The 23,025-nt window shown below is 41.4% G+C and overlaps 1 protein-coding gene across 1 annotated transcript in view; it reads right to left on the minus strand.

Moving 5' to 3' along the window:
• Positions 1-16,338, minus strand: part of TCERG1L (transcription elongation regulator 1 like) — a 239,728-nt gene extending 223,390 nt beyond the window's left edge. Inside the window, exons 1-4 of the mRNA XM_078390259.1 lie at positions 16,158-16,338; positions 15,105-16,036; positions 11,716-11,859; positions 6,943-7,123 (exon numbers count right to left, since the gene is read on the minus strand). Of these exons, the coding sequence (XP_078246385.1) occupies positions 6,943-7,123; positions 11,716-11,859; positions 15,105-16,036; positions 16,158-16,338 (1,438 nt within the window). The remainder of the gene's footprint in view (positions 1-6,942; positions 7,124-11,715; positions 11,860-15,104; positions 16,037-16,157) is intronic.
• Between the last annotated feature and the right edge of the window lie 6,687 nt (positions 16,339-23,025).

Here is a 23,025-nt window from a genome sequence, read left to right on the forward strand (position 1 = left end):
GAATTAAGAGTTGGAGCAGGGTTCTTTAGGGCAATAAGAACTCACAGGTGGTGAATCTTTCTACAGTCAACCTCAGGGACAAGCCAAGACTTCAAAGACATTCCTTGCAAATTTGTCCAGCTTTTTTCAGCTTTCAATGTTCTTTTGACTCTGTGCCACGTTGCAACTTACTCCTGACTTCAAAATAAATGAGATTTATAGAACCATAATGAATTTGCCCTGCTCTCAGGATAGAAATGAACACCACTAAATATGGTTGCTCATCTTGATACATTAAGTTAAATATAGTAGCTTCGCTGGAAAATCAAAGTAACTTCAAGGAAATTAGTAGGCTGTATACAATCTGGCTGAATGTCAAACTGACCTTGACAATCTAATGAATGGTATGTCGATTTATGCTTTTTGGGTAACAGGTCCTTCTTGATCAATAAAAAGGTACATTTAAGTCATCATGAAATAACTTGGTCCTTTTGGCACTTTGCGAACTAGTGGAGAGAAAATTAGTGTGCAGCCTAATAGAGGTCTAAACAATTTCTCCTCTATGTATTACATGTAATGTGATTGGTATCACCTAGAGTGGGAGATGGGCAGGAAATAAATTGTAATTTATGGATGAGAAAATAGTATGCAGTTTTTTCCTTTTAGATAAACAAAAACTTGCAAATGCATCTATGCCAGTTACAACAATCTGCTTTTATCTGCCAAGGCATAATGAGCCATTACTCTTTCCTACAGAAAATAAAATGTTCTGCTTCCAGGTATTTGCAGCTGCCATATCAGACATGTAGAGCATTTGCCAGCCTCCAATGTTTCATAATGAACTAGCAGTCTTGTCTCATTCATTCATCTGCCGCTCCACTTGGGGCGGGGGGCAAAAACCCTTATTGTAAAGGAAGATGAAACTTTTACATGGAACATTTCGAAAAACAGGCCCTGGCTTCAGTACCCTTCACACCCACAGTCTGGTTCTGATATGTTGATGACACCTTCACAATTTGGAACCACGGTGAAGAAAAGCTGGACGAATTTCTAAACCATCTTAATAGCATCCACCCAAATATACAATTCACCATGGAAAAAGAAATAGAGGGCCAACTGCCTTTCTTAGATGTCATGGTCATAGGCAAAACTGACCTCCTATTAGGACACAAGGTCTACAGAAAATCCACCCACACGGACTGGTGCCTACACACAAATTCCAACCACCACCCATGACAAAAAAGAGGCATAATCAAAACACTGGTAGACCGTGCAAATCAGAACTGTGAAGCTCAGTTTCTCAGCACTGAACTCAACCATCTGAATTGGGCCCTACAGGCGAACGGCTATTCCAAGAATGAAATCAAAAGAGCCATCAAACCAAGAAAACAACACCAAACAGCCACCCACAAATAAAGTATTTCTGCCATACATCAAAGGGGTCACGGACTGCATGGGGAAACGTTTGAGAAAACACAACCTACAAACAGTATTCAGATCCACCACAAAAATACAACAAATGTTACGGTCAGCAAAGGACAAAAGGGGCCCCCTCACCACTGCAGGAATATACCAGATACCTTGCAGTTGTTGACATGTGTATATTGGAACCACAAAACACAGCATTCACACCAGAATCAAAGAACATGAGAGACACTGCAGACTAAAACAACCAGAAAAATCATCAGCAGCCAAACATGCGCTAAAACAAGCTGGACATGAAATTCTATTTCAAAATACTGAAGTACTGGTCAACACCAGCAATCATTATGTTAGACTGCACAAGGTAGCCATTGAAATCCATAAACACCAGCAGAGCTTCAACAAAAAACAGGAAAGTCTAAAACTGAACAAGGCCTGGTACCCAGCCACAAGGACCAGGGATCATTGCACAAAAAGGACCAGCTAAAGACATCCATCAATCACAGTGACAGATAATCTCTCCCCCTTATCACAACAATACATCCACAACAAAAACACGCTGATCACCATCATAACCCTATCTCCTGAAAAGGATAAAAGCTGTTCCCACAGCTATAAATACTCACTATTCAACAAACAGCAACAGAGCATGGACAGAGTTCCTACTCTTGTCCTCTGAAGATGCTGGCTACAGAGACTGGCAAAATGTCAGGAAGAACAACCTTCAGAACACAGCCAAAGAGCCTGAAAAACCCACAACAACCATTAGATCCCGGCCGCGAAAGTCTTCAAGAATACGAAGATGAAATTCCTTGCATGAATATTTCCAGAAACAGGAAACGTAACCCTCTTTCCTGCTGGACTACAGCTCCAAATTGCCATGCTGGCTGTGGTCTTCTGGGAGATCTAGCTGGAAAAAAGTAATTTTGTCCATTTCTGACTATTCTCGGATTCTTAATATCCACCCATATTTTAACTCATGCACAATGATTGTGCTACAAATGTTTTAAACCAAATGGCATTTCTTATTTTTTGTTCATTTTCAACAACTAAGTATATAGGAAAATGTTAGGTGCTTGCATGGTCTCCACAGAAAAACAAACAAAAAGAAAGTGAGTCCACTTCATTGGATGCAGGTAACCTTGACCAAATTAAAGTCAATGGACGTTTTTTAGGAACAAGATTCAGAAGCTCAGATATCTTTGGAACTTATGCTTCTCTGTTTCTCCTGCTAGTCCATCAGCAAAACCCATTTGCTCCATTAAAAATCAGTTTTGTGGGTAGTTTGAGTTTTCTGGAAAATGACTGTGATGAGTGAGAAATAGAGAAATAGTGTGTATCATTAATTGTTGTATACATAACACACAAAGTCTGTTGTGACAGTTTGTGGCAGATGTGGCTGGAGAACCATACATACACACCCTGCTTGGACTACAAGCTGACCTAGTTACACCCAGAGTACTGTCACTACTCTAAATAAAGCCACATATTCCTCCAAAGATTAATCTATTTTTGGTAGTGCATATTACAGTTGGCATTCACAAGACAACTCTAAGAGCAACTCCATATCCTGGGCAAATCAACATTCATGGACTTCTGTTTCTTACTTATCACGGTCATTTTCCAGAAAACTCTTAACTATCCACAAAAATGATTGTTAATGGGGCAAATGGATTTTGCTGATGGACTCTCATGAGAAACAGAGACATTGGTTCAAGAAACATCTGAGCTTCTTCTGAATTTTGCCCCTAGAATAACTTCTGTTGATTTTAATTCAGTCAAGACCACTTGCTGCAACAGACTTACAGAACTACACCTTGCATAGCTCACAAATTTCTTCAGCTTCTGCTGGCCACCATTCTTTTCTCCATTCCAGCTTTGTTATCAGTATAAAAACTAAATGCATGGTAGTATATCAGATGCCCTGTGTTATCACCTCTGTTCAGTGATACAGAATCTTCCTGCACTGGAATTGTTACACTGGAGATGCAGTGTGTTCCAAAGGGGTTGAGCTTGCATTAAAAATTAGCAGAATATTAGTACAATTCCCTGTTACAAATCCTGCTGAGACACTATTGCATAAGAGCACACTTCTGAGTAGACACAGATTTGAGCTGTGATTTCATATGTTCGGTGGGGAAATGTCTTGCACACTCTGCTTTGGCTTCTCCCAGTGCCTTTAGACCTGTCCAATCTTAGAATGCAGCCCTTGAAACCTATTTTTAAATTGGAATTTGGCCCCTGTGTGAAAAACTATTCCACACCTCCTGCTAAATAGCTTAGTGAGTCAGGTATCATCTGCAGAACCAGAGATTGGAAGTTTGATTCCCCGTTGTGCCTCCTGAGCCAGCCTGTGTAGCCTTGGGCAAGCTGCAGCCTCAGAGTGCTCTCCACCCCCATTAAGGGAAATGGTGAAGTTCTTCTGAGTACTCTATACCTAGAAACCCCTAGAAGGGGTCTCCATGTGCCAGAATTGACTTGACAGCACATATATTAATTATTATCATTATAATTTTGATTCAGATCAATCACAGATAGTATTTTAGGGAGGGAAAAATGCTACTGAGGGTGGGAAAACAAGGAAAAGGTGGACTTTTTTCTGCACATTGACATACTAACATGCCACTTCATCAACAAATTAGCTAGTATTAACAGCAGCTTGGGAATCCATCTTGACCCGGCGCTCACTATGGAATCCCAGGTGACGTCGGTGGTCCGAACCGCCTTCTACCATCTCAGGCGGGTGGCCCAGCTGCGGCCCTATCTTGATGTTGGGGCGCTCACCACTTTGGTGCACGCGCTCGTAATCTTAAGATTAGACTACTGTAATGCGCTCTACATGGGGCTACCTTTGAGGCTGCTGCGGAAACTTCAGGTGGTGCAGAATGCGGCGGCCAGACTCCTTAGTGGGGTGAGAAAATTCCAACATATCTCGCCCATTCTGGCCGCATTGCACTGGCTGCCCATCCGATTCCGCATCGACTTCAAGGTGTTGATGCTCACGTACAAAGCCCTAAACGGTTTAGGGCCTCGATATTTGGCGGAACGCCTTCTACCACCAAGTTCTACCCGTGTCACTCGCGCGAGCCAGGAGGTGAGGTTGAGGAGCCTAACGCCGAGGGAGGCCTGGAAGGAAAAGACAAGAAGTCGGGCCTTCTCGGCGGTGGCTCCTCGCCTCTGGAACAATCTTCCCCCGGACATTCGCGCGGCCCCCTCACTGGGTATTTTTAAAAAGCAATTAAAGACAATGATGTTTCAGCAGGCCTTCCCCCCACCCTCCCTTAGCTAATCCTGATTCTCCTTTTTTCCTTTTCTTAGTGTATAATTTTATGGTTGAAAGTTTTCTTCTTTGTAAATTTGTTTTTAGTTATTGTTGTATCCCTGTTGTGAGCCGCCTAGAGTGGTCTATTGGCTAGATAGGCGGGATATAAATAAAATAAATAAATAATAATAATAATAATAATAATAATAATAATAATAATAATAATAATAATAATAATAATAATAATAATAATAATAATAATAATAATAATAATTGTCTCTCTTTATTGATGAAGATTTGCCTTTGCTTGCCTTTATAACGTGAAAATACAAGGTCAGGAAAACGTTCCAAGAAAATAAATAGAGCAGTCAATCTGCTGGAAATATAATAAAAGATATCGGTATCATATTCTTGTAATAGTGTCTGGTCATTAACCGGAATAACTGTTAATAATGCATTCTCACTGAACTGTACAACAAGCTTTCTTATCCAGATATCCAGATATAGGTATTATACAACTCTGTTCATTTGGCCCTCAGCATACCTTTCTATGGTTCTCATAAACCACAATGGAAAGCCCACAATATTAGATCAATAATGAATACCAGCAAGAAGATAGGATAGCTTTGTATGACATACATAAAAGCAATGGGAGTCTGTGAATTATCTAATTTGTTCACATGTATCAAGGCAGAAGACGAGCTTTAGCTAATTACAATAAATAAGTGTTGATAATTGCTAAGGAACAATGTTTTTTTCTAACAATGAAATTCTGGGCTTTATGAGAAAATTATCTCACTTCATTGTGCAACATTACTCTGAGAGAAGACATGAAACAAAATTATCTTAGTACAATATTGTTTCTAATTAAGAAACGGTTGTAAAAATAAAGAAATTACCATCCTGTTATTATTTGAAATACAATTGTGTGTTTTTGGTTTGCCATTTTTTTTCCATCTTAGCAAGCAAAGATGGAAAAACCATTTCCTGGTCCTTTCTTAACAAAAGCAGAAAAACAACAATTCAATACACAAATTGCAGCTCATACTGGTGTGCACTCTGCCTGAGATATGCAGATTTATGGAAATGGTGTCCTGCATATTTGTGGTGTGTAAGTGACTTTTAATGAACTGTTGGTTCAATTTGCCATCCAGTATTCCCCACTGACCCCTTGAATTCTAAAAGTAAGCATTTGCTATGAATATTGTTCAGAAATTTAGTTCAGGTCTTCAGCTGATTTTGAGTTTTGAAAGCACGTGTAGCCACTTAGTGATCTCATACAAAGTGTGGACTATGCATATTTCCATGCACAAGTTGAGACAGTCTGGACCAGCAGAAACAAATAATTCAACAAGTATTCTTGATAGCTCTATGTCTAAGTATAAAAAGCTGCTAAAGTAGTTAACACCCCAAATTGTTATTTATTATTTCTCTTGTCTTTTCTTCCCAAAGAATTTATATCCGTATGCATTGGGGTCTGACTTTTGATTCTCAGACCCTTCATGGGCAGTAGACCACTGTGCCCAAGACAATTCAGGGATCTTTATGTGAGAGCATAAGTTTGAAATTCTGTCTTTTCATTCCAAGCATTCTAGAAGTTATACCACCTTAGCTATATGAGAAGCTGGCTGGATAGTTTAGAAATTCCCTCCTGGGAGAAAAGCTAGCCTTTTCTCCCAGGAAAAGTGGCTAAATCTTAAAGAGCCTTCAAAAGAAGGGAACGGTAAGTCAATTCCAATTACTCTATATCTAGAAAATCCTGGAAAGGGTCACCATAAATTATAATCCACTCATTGGCATACATTAAAATAGGCTGTCAGAGTTATTGCAAATATGCGTGTTGAGGGCAGTGCAACACTGGAGGCCAGAAGATCATTACATCTATTCCTTGGCTTTAAGTAATCACTTGGTGGCTTCCAAATCTAGTTCATGGACATTCTTTGGCACTAATAATGCTGTAACAGTTTGAAAAAGTCTGCTCATACAACGCAGTCCTCTTGAGTGATGGTGCTACCTGACAGAGAGCATCTCACACACTGAAATCTCCCTCCCCTTGTCAAGTGTAAACATGTGGTAAGATGTGCTAAGATGTTAGCCTGACCTTGTCTCCAACATGTACATTTTTTTCTATATGGAAGAAGATTTGGATGTGTGGCACATTGCAAAACATTTTACCACTGAGGTACATGCATTCATTAGAGATAAATTCTCACAAAGTGTTTCAACAAGTTCTAATAATGCTACCAAGAAGGCAGGAAGCATGCTTATTTCTAACTAACCTGGAATAGGCTGGGGTGTTAATACCACTGCTGGAACAGGCCTTGGAGTAGTAGCTGGCCTAGATAATGCCACCGCAACTTGATTTGTTGTAACAAAAGGCTTCTCGTGTCCCTGGTAAATTCGTAGTTCCTCGGGATGTATCCAGGCTGAATCCAGAGCGAATGCATTGTTTAAATAGATCTGCCCAATTTTGAAGGAAGACAAAGAAGATCAGAGTTCTGCTGACTGCTATAGCTTCTTAACTTCTCTAACACACATTGGGAAAGCTCCCCTCCCACCAGGACACATACTTCTTTTTCAAGATGCCCTTGGCTGTCTGGAAAGATTGCAATTATCCAAAATCTTTGTGCTTCCCCAAAGTGATCTGATGTCCAAGCAAACCTTTGTAAATAGCACTGTCGGAACCAGTACAGCTTTAAAAATGTTGAAACTGAACTTTATTGCACTGATGAGGAGAGGAAAATAATGCTGTGATACTGTGGACAGTAAGTGAAATCCTGATATTCATAATGGATGAATGAATCCAGATGATTTCAGCATGCATAAGGAATCAGGGCAACCATTTATTTTGTTTGACAATATTGCATTCTCTAAAGGATCAGGCTTTTTAAAAGGCTTGATCTGAACAGATGAAGAAGAGGAAATACTTTATGATTAGCCAGATGCCTATCTCATCAAGCTATCCAGCCAGTTTTACTGTCTTGCATTAAGGGCTAGCAAAAAGTATTTTGTGATACACTTTGAGTACAAGAGTTCACTGTAATCTAGTAGTAAGTCACAACCAAAATACACAAATAAAATTGACAGAAGGCTTGACTCACCAAATCCCTACTGATTCAATGGGCCTACTTTAGTTGAGACTTACTACTGGATTTTAGCTCTATTATTTTCCTAGTGCTAAAGTGGGGTGAGCATATGAATAAAGATCAGTCAAAAAGAGATGTTTTATACAAAGGCAGTCACCCAGTTAAAGAAATCTTAATTAATTAATCATACACATTTCAGTTCACCAGTCAATTAATTAATCAGTTGAGCTTGTCTGTAGATAAAATGCTTGGGTTGCTCCCAGTCATGTTTAGAGTAGAAACAGATAAATCAGTGGGATGTTCCTATTAATTTAGCCCCCTACTACTGAATCAAGAAACATGTCCAAGGTATACATCACAGCAGGCATCACAGAAGAAGCATTCCTACTATGGATAGGAAGGAATACTTCTTTTAGACACTGCTTGCCATTGGGGATTTTATGAGTAAATAAACTAAAAATACTGTGTGTTGAGGATATTAGTTCTCACTGAAATCAATGAAACAAGTTAGTGGGGAAATATGGCAAGGGGCAAAAATGATCTAGGGGGGACATCAACTTCTTTGTGAAGAAAGGTTACAATGCTTAGTACTGTTTAGCTTAGAGGAAAAACACATAAGAGGAAACATAATAGAAGTATATATTAATATGTGAGGTGTGGAGATAATGCATAGCAAAAAAAAAAAAAAAAGATCCTTGGTCTTAGCTAAAGAAATTTTTTGTCCATTACAGTGTCTCAAATTCTTCCTGTTCCAAACACAAAGAATTTTGCAAAGTTGGGTAAATTCTTGTAAAAATGAGCTGAAAAGAAATTCAACCATAATCTAAACTGGTCTGAACAGTTGTTAAGCCTGGGATCTGTTACAGAGCTAAGAGGACATATAAGATGCTTTTAATGTTACTGGGTTTGTTAGAAATAGCAAATCAAACCAGCCTTGTTGCTTTTTGGTTCAGTTCCACTTCACATTCAGCTGCAATTGAAATAGTTCCAGTCTGATTATGTTTTAGGCCAACAAGTGTTCAGTAATTGATCCAGCATGCTGAAACCAACCAGTTCCGTTCTGATTCACACGAGAGGGGGGAATACATTTCATGCTTATTATAATGATAACGTGTACAGTGTAATAGAACAAGCCTACAAGTCCGGAACTGTTACTACTAAACTACTATTTCACTCTTCACACTGAATATGTAAACTCACTAACAGGGATAAAGACTAGGCCAGGTACCCTGCCCTTGACATCACATCTGTCCCATGATACCTTCTAGTGGTTTCCACACATACAGCATGCACAACTAGCTGACTACACATACAGTTGCATATCAATTATGAGCTGTAACTCTTAGCACAAGGTTCTGGCTTATGCAGACATGTACACACAATCTGAAGATGACAGTGGGGAAGTTGTGGCATTTATGCAATGCTGAGGCTGAGGTTATGCACTAGGATTTCACACCCAACTCCTGCAATTATGTATGCAGTATACTAAACCTCCTAATAGAGCCATGCAAAGACTTCAACTTGATGCATTGACTCACCCCACACTCCTTGTGCAATCAATTCTGAACTATTTCTTCACTAGCTTTAAATATCCTGAATATTTAAATATCTATGGGCATTAGAGATGGAATGTGATGATGATCTGTAATAAGCGAGAGGTAAACGCATATAATTTCATGTGATCAGAAGTCCAGCCCTATCTACAACTGACTTCACCTTGTGTCCTGTCACAAACTGTTTCCTTCCCTATTGACAATCACCCATGATTCTTCTAACAGCAGTTTAATAAACACACTGTGATACTGACATTCCTCACAAATCACTTAGAGACCTATCTGTTTCAGCAGCAATCACTGGTGCCTCTCATTACGTTATCTAAGACTTCTGCTTCTAGAAAGTGTAATGTCCTGTACTCCATATAGATTATCCGTAAAAATAATTGCAATATACCGTATTTTTCCCCACAAAACAGGGGGGTGGAAAGTCTGTGCGTCTTATGGAGCGAAAAAAACAGATTATATTTTCCTGTTTTCTTCTTCTAAAAAATTGGTGCATCTTATGGAAAGGTGCATCTTATGGAGTGAAAAATACGGTATTTCATGGCCCTAGGAGGCAGCAGTCTCCAAATGATTATCCGCTCTAGGGTGCTCCCCCCATGCACTGTGTCCCCCCATTGTCTGAACTATGGACACCTTCAAGCTTCTGCAGCCTGGGGGAGGTCAGTCATCATTCTGTCTGATTCTAAGGACCTGGATTCTAGACCAGGAACTGCAGCACTCTGCTCTCTCTGAGACTCTGTAGACATATCCAGCACTACTGAGGGTGGCAGTGGCAGAACAAGGACTGTTCCCCAAAGCCTCCACTACCTGTTCCTTGTTGTTGGAGGGCAGAACTTTACCATCCTGTAGCCCTGAAACTGGCCTGTGGGCCTAAACTGATCGCTCCTTTCCTTAACTGGCTTCCTGCTTGCCCATTATAGGCCTGATACAAGATTTCATTGGAGGTTTTCAAACAGGGATTTGATCACTGCCTATTAGGATTCCCTGCATTGGCAAGGAGTTGGACTAGCTAACAGCATAAACTGAAAACTGATTTTAAAGCAACAAAATATTCTAAATTTTGATTGGAAGTGAGAAGATAGGTGGGGTACAAATAAAATAAATAAATTCAGATAGAATTGGAGCCATTTTGCATGGTCTCCAGAGGCATCCTGCTATGTGTGTGGTGTACATTCCTTGCCAGAGTGGCCCTGACTGGGTGTATAAATGGGTGGTATATAAATCAAATAAATAAATAAATAAATAAATAAATAAATAAATAAATAAATAAATAAATAAATAAATAAATAAATAAATAAATAAATACATGGCCCTTGGGATTCCTTTCAATTCTGCAGTTGTAGAATTCTATGATTCCACTGGCAGTCCAGCTAGCTCCAATACATGTAGTGGAGCAGTGGTCCCCAACCTTGGGCCTCCAGATGTTCTTGGACTTCAACTCTCAGAAATCCTGGCTAGGAGAGGTGGTGCTGAAGGCTTCTGGGAGTTGTAGTCCAAGAACATCTGGAGGCCTAAGGTTGGGGACCACTGTAGTGGAGGGATGCCATCTTGCTTTTCATCTCAGGTTAAGAAAATGTCTGGGACCAGTCCTGTACTCATCCACAAAGCCTGGTTGAACACTGTACTGTGCAGCTGTGCTGTCTTCCTCTCTTTGTGTCCACCCATAAGCTGTTGATCTTCATAATCTTCTGTTCTGGTTTCTGCCTCATAGAGGAAGGCAAGCCTCTACCCCTTCCTGATGTTCCCCAGATGCAGTCCTCTTGGAATGGGGGCAACAGCGAAGCCTAGACCAATCCAATCCATTTAAAATGCCTTTTATTTTATTTTACTTTATTTGCACTGATTCTGATCCTTTCTTGTTCTGACTGAGTCAAAGTAGGGTAGGCCCTCAGATGTCATTCTTCAAAAAATACTCTAAACTGGCAGCTTGGAGAGTTCTCTTTTTTTAGATACAGGTCTGTTACAGCTCAGGTTCAAAAGAGATTTTGAGTCATAGGTACTTCATGGTCAGAGCACACAAACACACACACAGAGAGAGAAACACACACATACAAACACACAAACACACAGTATACACATGGGGTATGCCTTCCCACTCACTCCATGAATTACTCTTCCTTTTAAATGATTATTTAGGTTCTCTCTTGATTCAGTTTGATTTGATTCTCTTGCCAAAAAGAAAAAATAAGTTCAAACTTATCAAAATTAAATAATTTCAATGTAATGTTCAACTCTTAAGTGTAAAATACTCAACACAGAAAATTCAATATAAAAATATTTAAAATATATAAATATAAACCCAAAATTCGCATTCACATTAAGCAGTATAATTATAGTTCTTTGGGATTGCCTGTTTTTTTTCCTGATGTTAGTGTATGTGTAAATAATGAGGTCAACTTCACCTTACCTTGCAGTTAGGTAGCCTTTTTTCTATCCAACTTTTCCCAGAATGGGGTGGAGCAGTTGTGTATACGTGAGGAAAAAGAGGAACAAATTCCACATTTGAAGAAGGTGAAAATCCTATGACTGGAGAATGAGCTCCAAACATCCACTAGAATAAAATATTTAAAAAGGAAGCATAAGTCATTCCATGTAAGTCTTGTTACGTTTTTATTGTTCAGGGATTTAAAATGTGTACTATGTACGTGCTGTATGTATTTGGAAACACATACTGATATGTGTACTTTATAACATGTTTCTTTCAAAATGTGAAGAAAATAAGTTTATTGAGTTCAACATCTGGTATTACTACATATTGCATATGCAACAAGTGTAATTACAATATTCGTGGTGCAGTGTGACTGTGAACCAAAACGCATATATACAAAAAGTTTGTATCTAATATTAAACTTAGCAAGTTTATCAAGTTGGTGAAGACTAGATGGGATCTGATTAGAACATATGTAAATTTGCCTATAATTTTAGAAGATAATTCTACTTTACTAGACTATCAAATTTCACCTTGAATTCTTTTTTACATGGCACCTGATTTAAATCCTTCTAATGCAGAGGTCCCCAACCCCCAGTTTGTGGCCCGGTGCCAGTCCATGGCCTAAGCCGGACCGGGCTGCCGAGGCAGATCTCCCCCCCCCACGCACTCACCCCCGCACAGCCCGTTTGTGGCTGCATGTGTGCTCCAGCATGCCCATGCAAGCACCGTGCTGCTGTTTGCACATGTGCACGAGCACATGTGCACCCAGACAAGCGCTGTGCTTCCATTTGCGCATGCGCATGAACGTGCCCACACCCGTGTGAGAGACCGTGCTTGTTTGCGCAAGTGCACAAGTGCGGGGAGGTTCTCCCGCCTTCCCCAGCTGGTCCATGAACCAAAAAAGGGTTGTCAGAATGCACTTCATCTCACCTCTTCACCATTGCCCATTTCTACCATAGTCTGTGTTTGCACCCTTCTGTGATGAATGTTGCATACATCTCATGTATTGCTCATTGTGAATAAAGCCTTGACAAACCACAGGACTGCACTGGCGTGATGCCCTTGGGTAGGTTTCAGTGCTTCCCTGATGCTACAGGTCATATCCTAGAAGCAATTGGTCATGTTATTATATTTAGTGTGTTAGTTAATGTTCTTTTTGGGTTACTGGGAATTGGAGGATATATTAGTTATATTTGTTTTTAACCACCCTGATAATTGTCCTGCACTAAGTTGAGTGGTATACAAATGTATGTTGTTGTAATTGTCGTTGTTGTCATCATCATCATCATTTCATTTTAAGGTTCTCTTTTCCTACTCAGTAGGACTCCAATGATGCCAAGTAAATTATATATACTCTAAACAAAGATTGCAAAGATTTTCACTAATAACAGCCTTCAACAAGGAATTTGTTTTTTCATGAATTTACTGTGCACACAACAGCAAATGAAACAAAGGCACTATAAGAATATCTTTCCCTCTTCACTGGAAACTTGCACTTCTATACTAAAGAAGCTTTTCTATATTTTGATGCAATGTCATGATTCAGCAGGTGAAAGCACTTTCAACCATTCCAGGAATGTGACCACACAATACTATGATCCATGTATATATATAACCAGTATGTGTTTCCATCTATTTGCAGGAAAGCTAGAAACTAGTCAAAGAATGCAGAGCTTAGGAATTCTAAATGGAATATTGTTAAATGTATGTTAGAGGCATTAGGCATCCTTATTCCATAATTAGCATAGTCAGTTCCATAATTAGCATAGTCTATTGCATGTATTAAAATACCTAAGGCTCACCTCCAGGTTTCAAATATCTATTTTAAAACATGTAATCCTGAAAGCAATTAAAAAAAAAAACCCATGTGAGAAGTATTGCTTAAATTAATATCTGGTCAAAACTAGTCTGTTAGAGAACAGCAAAGAACATCAGAGCAGAAGGCACTGAATTTAATTGCTTATGTTAGCATTTCCTTTATATCTCTGGCCCACTCTGTCACAATAGACTCCGAATGACGGAGGCAGGGTTAATCCTAATGAGCAGACTCATAAGCAGCCACCCACCTCCTTCCATTATTGAAATAAATATTTTGCAGATTTTAAACATGAAAAGAAATACAAGTTCCTAGACGTTAAGAACCTCTAGTGGCCGAATTCTGGCATAACAACTAGATTGGAGGAAAAAACTGTTGCAACACATCTTTTTCTAAATCAGTCCTGTTCTTACACCGGGAGAGAAACTAGTGGAGTAGACACAAATATTGTGGAATATTTAATGGACATATTTGCTTGTCCAACCTGCTGGAGTTTTCAAAGGGCAAAGATAGCTTTGTTTTCAGATAGACTGTAATGACTTGGAATCTGACAGTAACCTTTGCACAGCCTTTATTCTGGTGGACTTCACACAGCATTCTAGAATATATGGGAGACTGACTGTTATGAGAAAGAAGTATTCATCCCTAGATTTAAAAGTGGCATCAATTTACTGGCCAGTGTGTGGATTAGAATTCATCTGCAGTAGAAAGGTTCCTGTAATTCAGGTCCTTCCGTTGAGTTTCCCTTCCAAACGCTTCTAGATTCTGCTGTAAAATCATATCACTCAGGTCTTCATGAAAGAAAGAGAAGATCAGCAGGAGCTAGTATTAAACAAGTAAAAGGGCACTGATCTTGCTCACTAATGTAATCCCAACGAAATGCATCGACAATATGGTAAGGCTCTTTTTTTAAAAAAAATTCTTAAATGTCAAAAGCCTGCAATCTTGTTAGGGGAAGGCGCACGCATTTGGGGCGGTGTCCTGTAAACCTAGGGGCACCGCAAGCTCAGAGACTTTGCCCTGTCTCGGTGTGGTTTGGAAGCGAAGCGGAACGAGCTCAGCATTAGCAATGGATGGGTATTAATAGTTAATGTGGTCTCCTCTCCGTCTTTCTCGCTCGCCACGTCTCTGAAAGTCTGGGGGAACCACGACGCAGTTCGTGCGCAGCTCAAGCGCGGCCGCCCGTCAAGCGGGGGAATTGGCGGGCTAACTTCAGCACCACGGCGCGCCGGACAGCGACACGCAAAGTTGTTCGGCATCCTTTTAGCCGGTGGTTTGCCTACGATTCCTAAGGAGCCTCCCCAAGGCTACAGAACCCTTTGACGTGCCTCGGACACACGGGGGGGGGGGGTGGGGTTGGGGAATTGGCGCGCCTGGACGGAGGGGAAACAGGAAGAGTTTCATCATCCAACATCATCATCCAACAAGACCTTCATGAAAGCAACCAGCCAAGACGCGCGGCCAGGGATGAGGGAGACAAGGCTAAAGAGGCAGCGAAAGAGAGGGAGAAAGGGAGGACGATGAGGTGATGATGGTGGTTTTCCCTTACCTGTCCATTCAGAAAGGGCAGCTGATGCACGGTGGAAGGGTGCTCGGGTGCCATCAAGGGCAGGAAAGGATCGCAGGGAAGTTGCCAGCTTGAAACCCCCTGGATCAACGGCGCAGGAGGCGGCGGCGGGGGAGGCGGCGGGGGAGGATGATGAGGGGGTGAGGAAAGCAGCAGAGGGTGGGGAGGGGGGCCCACTCTAGCGGCGGCCCCGATCCGAAGGAGCCCAGAGGCGTTCGGGACCATCCAAATCCAGGGAGGCGCTGGGGGCTCGGCATTCCCGGGCCAGAGGAGAGGCTGCTGCCGCTTGGCTCTCAGCACCGGGAGCATTCTACATCTTACAGTAGGAGCCCTCCGCTCGCAGGGGGCGCCTCCCGCAGAAGGCAAGCGGCAGCCACGGTCCAGCGGGGGGGTCGGGATGGCCGAAGCGGAGGCTGGCCGGCCAGGCTGCGATGCCCATCGGGTCCAGCCGCTCGGGAAGGAGGATGCGCCGAGCTCGGCGGCGGCGGCGGCGGCAGCGGCAGCAGCAGCAAAAGCAACCGGCGGCGGCGGCGGCAGATCCTGAGCCGGCTGGGACTCCGCTTGGTTCTGTGGCGCTGCCCGGAGCTCCGCCCCCTTCGCGGCCCCTCCTGCCTGGCCACACCTCCTGCTGCTGCCGCGGCTGTGGCGGGCTTGTTGTTGCAGGCGGGCTGGCGGAAGGGAGGCGCAGTCCTGCTGCAATAGCCCGGACAGAGAGCCGGCAGCCGCCGCCGCCGCCGCCGCCGCCGCCTTCTTTGCGATCCGCGGGCTGAGCGCCGAAGGCAGGAGCGAAGCCTTTGCCCGACGGCGCGGGCGGAAGGGGAAGGCGCAGCCGGCTGCAGCGGCGAGCGCGAAGAGAGGCCGGACGGTGGGAGCGAATGGGGAAAGGACTGGACGAGCGAGGGAGGCAGAAGGATCTGGGCAACAAAAGGAGAGACGCAAGGAAGGAAGGAAAGAAAGAAAGAGGAAGAGCTAGTGGGTTTGGGCGGAGGCTGGTAGAGCCGAAAGGATCGCGCGAAGAAACCAGCAGAAAAGTACAAGTAGAAAAGGAATATGACGAAGTTGAAACCGGGAGACGTGCAGAAGAGAGAAGAGGTTTGATAAGATCCAGAACTTTCTGTCTGGGAAGCTCAAAGCGCCTCTGAGCATTAGCAGAGCGCGCTTGCGCTTGGTGCACCCAGTCCCTGCGCTTCTGGGAATGAGAGGGAAGGGCCTCCATCAGATCTTTTTTTAAAAAAAAAGTCAGACCTCTCACTTTTTGGAGATCAACCCTGAGAAGTAAAAATGAGAAGAGAAACCATGGAGAAGAAAGGTGAAGCCAGAATTTTTAAAAAAGGAAGCAGAAATAAATAATAATCATGTGCTTCGGAGTCAATTCTGATGTATAGCAACCCTTTTTAGGGTTTTCCAGGTACAGAATATTCAGAAGGGATTCACCATTCCCTTTTTTGTGGGGGGTGTCCTGGACTGTGCAGCTTGTCCAAGGCCACACACAGACTGGCTCTGCTCACAGGAGACACCTCTGAGGAACTGAACTTTCAACTTCTGGCTCTGCAGACAGATATCTAAAACACTAAATTCTCCAGTCCACTATTTGCAGAAAGGGTGGGCGTAAAAAGAAGGTGAGTGTGAGGAAGGAAGAGAAGTTCATATGAAGAAAAGCTTGTGAAAGGAAACCAGGAATGTTAAGTACAGTGGGGTCTTGACTTGAGAACTTAATCCGTATTGGAAGGCGGTTCTCAAGTCAAAAAGTCTGTAAGTCAAGTCTCCATTGACCTACAGTGCATTGAAAACCGATTAATCCCGTAACAGGCCGTTTTTGTTCCATTTTGGTTTTTTTCTGGTCTGTAAGTCAAATCTCAGTCTGCAAGTCAAACCTAAATTTTGCGGCCAGAGAAGTCTGTAACTCAAAAAGTCTGTAAGTCAAGCCGTCTGTAAGTCAAGGGTCCACTGTATGGAATAAGACTAATATGACAACACATTTCTTGAAATCACACACAAGAAACAAAAGAGAAGGCTGGAGTTACTTAAGCATTAATCTTTATATTCCAAAGACAGAATCCATGTGTTTCCTTAATTTTTTGTTACATGTCTTGCTCCTGTCTCTAAATGCTTTGAAAACTTCTTTGTTGAAAGACAGCATATAGTAAATAGGATCAGGATGAAGGTATTTGATGTCCATATAGAGAATCAAAGATTTGTAGAGTTGGAAGGGATATTTCATCAGGACTGACCCCTTACTAATGCAGGAAATTCACCCCTGTGAGATAGCTATCTATCATCTTGTGATAACCTTCAACAAAGGAGAGTCTTCCACCTTATAAAAATAGTCATTTCCATTGTCAAAGAACTATTCCCATCAAGAGGTTCTTCCTAATGTTTAGGCAAATTTCTGTGTAGGAAAAATGAGTGAGTTTCCTTTTGAGCTCTTCACTAGTAAGACGAGAAGCTTCTGCTGCTGCTCCACAGGATCTTTGCTTCAGTGCAGTTGATCTCCAACAGAGCTTGCAGCCACATTTCCAGCTGAGCAGGGTTGTGTCAGAGATCACTTCATCTCTGGCATACATGGAGTCCATTTCCTTCCCTCCCTCTTATGGCCTGCCCTTGCCTCAGTGATGGAAATGGAATGGGAAATGTTGAGTAGTTCAGCTTGCCGTCTTAGTTGAAAACCAGCTGATATAGAAGTACAAAGCTATAGTTCAAATGGGCCTTCCTTCCAATGAAGCCTGGTTAGATGCACAACATAATGCAGTAATAATCAGAAGGTCCTTCAACACAAGACTCAGGGTGTGACTGCACTGGCTATTTACACTAGCAGTAGGTATGGCATAGATAAAATCAATTTTAAAAAAACAAAAAGTGACATAAAGCTAAGCACAAGGAAATCTGGTAATTTGCATAGGGGATAAATTATCTTTTTGGTTACCTAACAGGGAGTAGTTTATTTTGCTTTGATTGGCCTGGTGTTGCTTTTCTCAACTTTCTGGTGTGTGTGATCATCTGATCCAAATCAATGGATCAGTCACATGGGTGTCTGTGGGTGCACTGTTGCATTAATTCCATGCAACTGGGCACCTGTTGTCTTCTTTTATCCAGACAACTTTTCTACTCGTTTTCTTTATGCTTGTCAAAGTTAGTGATGTATGGGTAAGTGCTATGTCACTTCAGAAAAAAAAATATTTAAAAAGAAAAGAAAAAGCAGACATCAGGAAGAGTTGGTCCAGATGGAAATTGCCAATATCAGCAAAGATGTCTCTTTTCCTCCCATTTACAGCTTTCTGCCTCAGCCCTTGCAACACAATAATTGATTGTACTAGTGTGGATGCCTAGAGCAACTTTACCTGCAGAAACTAGGTAAAGTTTGAGAAACTTTGAAAGAAACAAATTTTTCCCCCACTGTGTAATTGCACTCTTATTGAAATGAGTGGAAGTGGAATCATTTCTGTGCTTTCATTTGTTTCTCTGAGGCTTACACTGCAGAATGTCCTACTCCATGGTTCCCAAAGTAAGATTGATTCTGAATGCCCCAAATTGCCATTATTTGGGGATCAAAATAGGTGTGCTTTCAGTCCCATCTATTTCACTTTGCCATGGGAAGCATGCTTGGCCAGTCCATTATTTTTTCTGTATTGTTAGTTCATACATGGATGAGATGTATTCTCTTGAAACAAGTTCCAAGTTAAATTTGCACTTGGATTTTCAGGTGCATTTCAAGAGAACAGCAATACAGAGTTACCTCTCCTATCCATGCAACTGTGTGGGCTGGCAGCTCAAAAAGGTCAGGGCTCTTTAACATGACACTTGGCTGGGGACTTTTCTTTCTCTTTCTCTCTCAGCTATAATATCTAATTCAGAACATCACCCTTGATAAGTGGGGATTATATTTTCCATTTAGATTTATTATCTCTGACTTTTCACTTTGACTTCTGCTTTGAACTTCTTTTTTTAGAAAATGTGCTCCTTAACTTTTGACCCCTTTCACCAGATTGTTAATGAAGGCAGTTGTAGTAATAACAGCCTTTAAACTTCCAGCTTTATGGAACAAAGGAATATCTTGACACTAGAACAATTCACTTCCTTTGGGTCCCCGGGTAGAATTAGGAGAAGATACAGGGTAGAATTAGGAGAAGATACAGTGTCAGTCGGGTTGGATATGAGCAGATCATTGTATGCCTTCATCCTTTCATTATGTTTAGAATTCTCTTGCTTTAATATATTAGGTTGCATATCTGTCAAGCGGTCAGATGCAAATGTTGGCAAGCTCCTATATGCAGAGACAGTCTGGAGAAATCATAATGTTCCCAGCCAGCTGTTGTTTGAACACAATCCCCCGTTGTCTCCAGTCAGCATGGCCAAATGTTTGGTGATCATAGGAATTGTAGTGCTACCATATTTGGGCACTATTGAACAGAGAGTTGGTCTCTATCCTGCCTAGACTAGAATAGTACAGCACTGGCTGTTGTGATTGTTTTAATTGCCAATGATTATGTCCTCCTTTTATTATGTGCAGTCTCTATTCATTGTCTGTATTTTTAATTTACTGCACATGGCCCAGAGAACTCTGGTTACTCTGCATTCTAAAATTGCAATTAAAACTGAATAAATTACAACTAGTGGATTGGGGTTGGCTTTATCATGCACTTGCTTCCCAGCCCAACCCACATGAATTTAAGCAAATAATAAAACCAGCAAACATTGTACTTAGATAAGTGATGAAATACCCAACTGATACCATCGCCTTCTGTCAGTGGCTCACATGCTAGTAGTAGCAAGGAAGTTAGTCCAAAGGACAGATGAAGGGACAGGAAGATAAAATTAGCATGTTTAGGTTAGCTCCAAAAGTGCAGGTCCCTTGCTCAACAGTCCCTGTTGTTGCTTTTTTACTTGAAAAGGCACCTTGGACAAACTGGAGGTTCAAAGAGCACTTGCATCAAATTTTCAATGGGCCTGATCTATTTTCAGTTTGGGTATTTTTCTTCCCTAAACCCCAGAACTGAATTCTAGGCTTTCCCACTTTTGAACCTCCTGCACCTAAAACTGGAAGGAGCTGGATCAAATAGGGTCACTTGAGTTCTGATATGCTGTTTGGACATGAGGATTTCACCAAATGGCATTTTCACTCCCACCTGACCCCCAAGCAACCCTATTTAGCCTTCACCAACCCCAATCTAAAATGACCAGTGTAGGTGGTCCTGAGTCAAAATTAGAATAGGCCCACTTGAATTCATCAGAGGAGTTGACTCACCAAATCCTCACTGATTCAATGGCTACACTCTAGAGCAGACCTGGGCAAAGTGTGGCCTGAGGGCCACATACGGCCCGTGAGCCACTCCTGTCCGGCCCGCGGACAGTTTTGAACATCAAGACCATTTATAGCTTTTTGTCTAAAGTTGATCAGTTGCTTATCTTTAACAGACCACAAAAACCCTCTTTAGTATTTGTGAAGATTAACAAGTTTAAAATAAAAACAATCATAACATCACTGTTTCATTTTATTTTTAAGTAAAGTTGGTTCATCCCCCGAACACAGTTCAAATTCCCTGCTGTAGAGGAATTTATTTTGCTATGAAACAGGGTTTCAGTTACTGGTTCTTTGCAAGGCATACAATATATTGGAACAAGGTGTGCATCATATGCTTTGCAGAAAAAGAACCTGAAACACTTTGCAAGTTGAAGCTCAGTAAAACACCACACCTGCTTTCTCTCAGTGCCTCTACAATAGAGCAAGGCAATTCAAAAACTCTCCTCACTAGACATGGTACTTCACAGAGTTTCATAAGCAAAGAAATAAATAGAGCACACATTTTTTTCCAAAAAAATAATAATTGTTATGAACGAGAACACTCAAGTCAGTTTTAAATGTGTAGTAAAGCATCTTGAGTGCTCTGAGCTGGAGTGCTTGAGTTTTAATTTTATTCCTGACATGACATCACATAGGCAGAAGTGTCAGATGATAGTGTATTTTATCTTCCTTTCTGTTCAATCTTTATGCAAAACATACAGTACACCCAGCCCAAAATCAGCTTTAATCAATGGTGATTTGCCTGTAAGCAGCAGCCATTTGCCACTGGTGATATTATCTCTGTTGTGCAACAGGATTTCAGCCATGGTGTAGCAAAGAATGTCACAATAAAAATGGTTTGGGCTTTATAGATTACAGTAAAGCCTTGAACTGTGTGGGTCATGCAAAGCTACCGATTGTCCAAAAAGAAACAGGTATGCCATAACATTTGATTGTCCTGATGTACAACCTGTGTTCTGGAGAAGAGGCTACTACTGGAATGGAACATGGAAAAGATGAATACATTTTATTGCTCTTTCTGTTCCATCTGTATGCAGAATATATAACACAAAAATTGAATTAGGTTCAGATGAAGGAGGAGTGAAAAGTGGTGGAAGAAATATCACTAATTTAAGCTCTGCAGATGATATCATTTTACTGGAAGTAGTAATGACTTGAAATGATTACTAAGGAAAGATAAGAAGAAAGTTCAAGAGCAGAATTATAATTGGACACTGAGAAGACAACAGTCCTGTCTACAGAAGAATTACATAACTTTAGTATTGACTCTGAAGAAACTTACAATTAAGGATTTTCTTTACCTTAGTTCAGTGGTTCTTAACCTTGGGTTACCCAGGTGTTCTTGGACTGCAACTCCCAGAAATCCTGGCCAGGTGAAGGCCTCTGGGAGTTGCAGTCCAAAACCCTTGGGTTACCTAAGGTTGTGTTCTATAATCAATCCAAATAGAGACTTCAGGCAAAAATTTCTGAGGTTTTAACGGGGAGCTATGAAGGAACCAGAAAAGATCCTCAAGGGTATGGATGAGTCATGGGAGATGAAGACCAAAGTCCTGTGGTACTCTCAATTACTAGTTAAAAATGGTGAAACCTAGACCAGTGGTTCTTAACCTTGGGTTACTCAGGTGTTTTTGAACTGCAACTCCCAGAAACCCCAGCCAGCACAGCTGGTGCTGAAGGCTTCTGGGAGTTGCAGTCCAAAAACACCTGCGTAACCCAAGGTTAAGAACCACTGAGCTAGACAATGAAGGAAGATGACAAAACAAAAGACTGATTCATTGGAAATGTGGAGGAAAACAGAAATGATTTTTTTTTTGCATCAGCCCTAATGCCTTTGCAAGAAAATATGGATCAAAGCTTTATGGAGACTGTGAACCACCAGAGAGAGGGTACTAGACTGAACTGAACCTGAACTTTCATGAGAAGATAAAATAACTGAGATAAGAGTATTGTACTTAGGACACAGCATGAGAAGACAAGATTCACTGAAAAAAGATGATGATACTAGGAAAAGTGGAAGGCAGTTGGAAAAGAGGAGGGTACGTATCAACCTGCCATGGGCTGTGTTTGCTAAGTAATAATGGCTAATTATTAGTTTTTTCAGCATTTTCACAGGAAAAAGGGGCTTCCACATTTTTGTCATATGCCAGCTGCTACCTTATAAGTGGGGCATACTGTTGTCTTGCTCATTGAACAGCTGGAAACGCTAATTGAGCATTCCCTGGTGCCACTTTGTATGTTTTCCTTTGTTTTCTAGTACAATTGAATGCCTCATTGACAAGCTTTTTATGTCCATTTCTTTAACCTGAATTGCTCACTAGAAATCCTTAAGCTTTGATGTTTTGAGTTCTCCACATTTTTTGCACTGCTGATATCTGCTTCCTCAAAAATGGGTCCCTTTCGTTATGATTAAATGGCTGTTGTCACCAATAAAGTACAGGTGGATGTTTGTATAGCACAATGGCAATTTCCTAGGTTTGTACATTAAAAAAAGTACATACCATGGACATTCTTAATCCCAAATGCATGCCAGTATCTTCAAACAGAGGATCAATAACTCAGCGGCAGAGTCCGTTATTGTTATGTGGGAAGGGAAGTCCCAAGTTC

The sequence above is a fragment of the Pogona vitticeps genome, chromosome 3, assembly GCF_051106095.1.
Source record: "Pogona vitticeps strain Pit_001003342236 chromosome 3, PviZW2.1, whole genome shotgun sequence".
Lineage (NCBI taxonomy): Eukaryota > Metazoa > Chordata > Lepidosauria > Squamata > Agamidae > Pogona > Pogona vitticeps.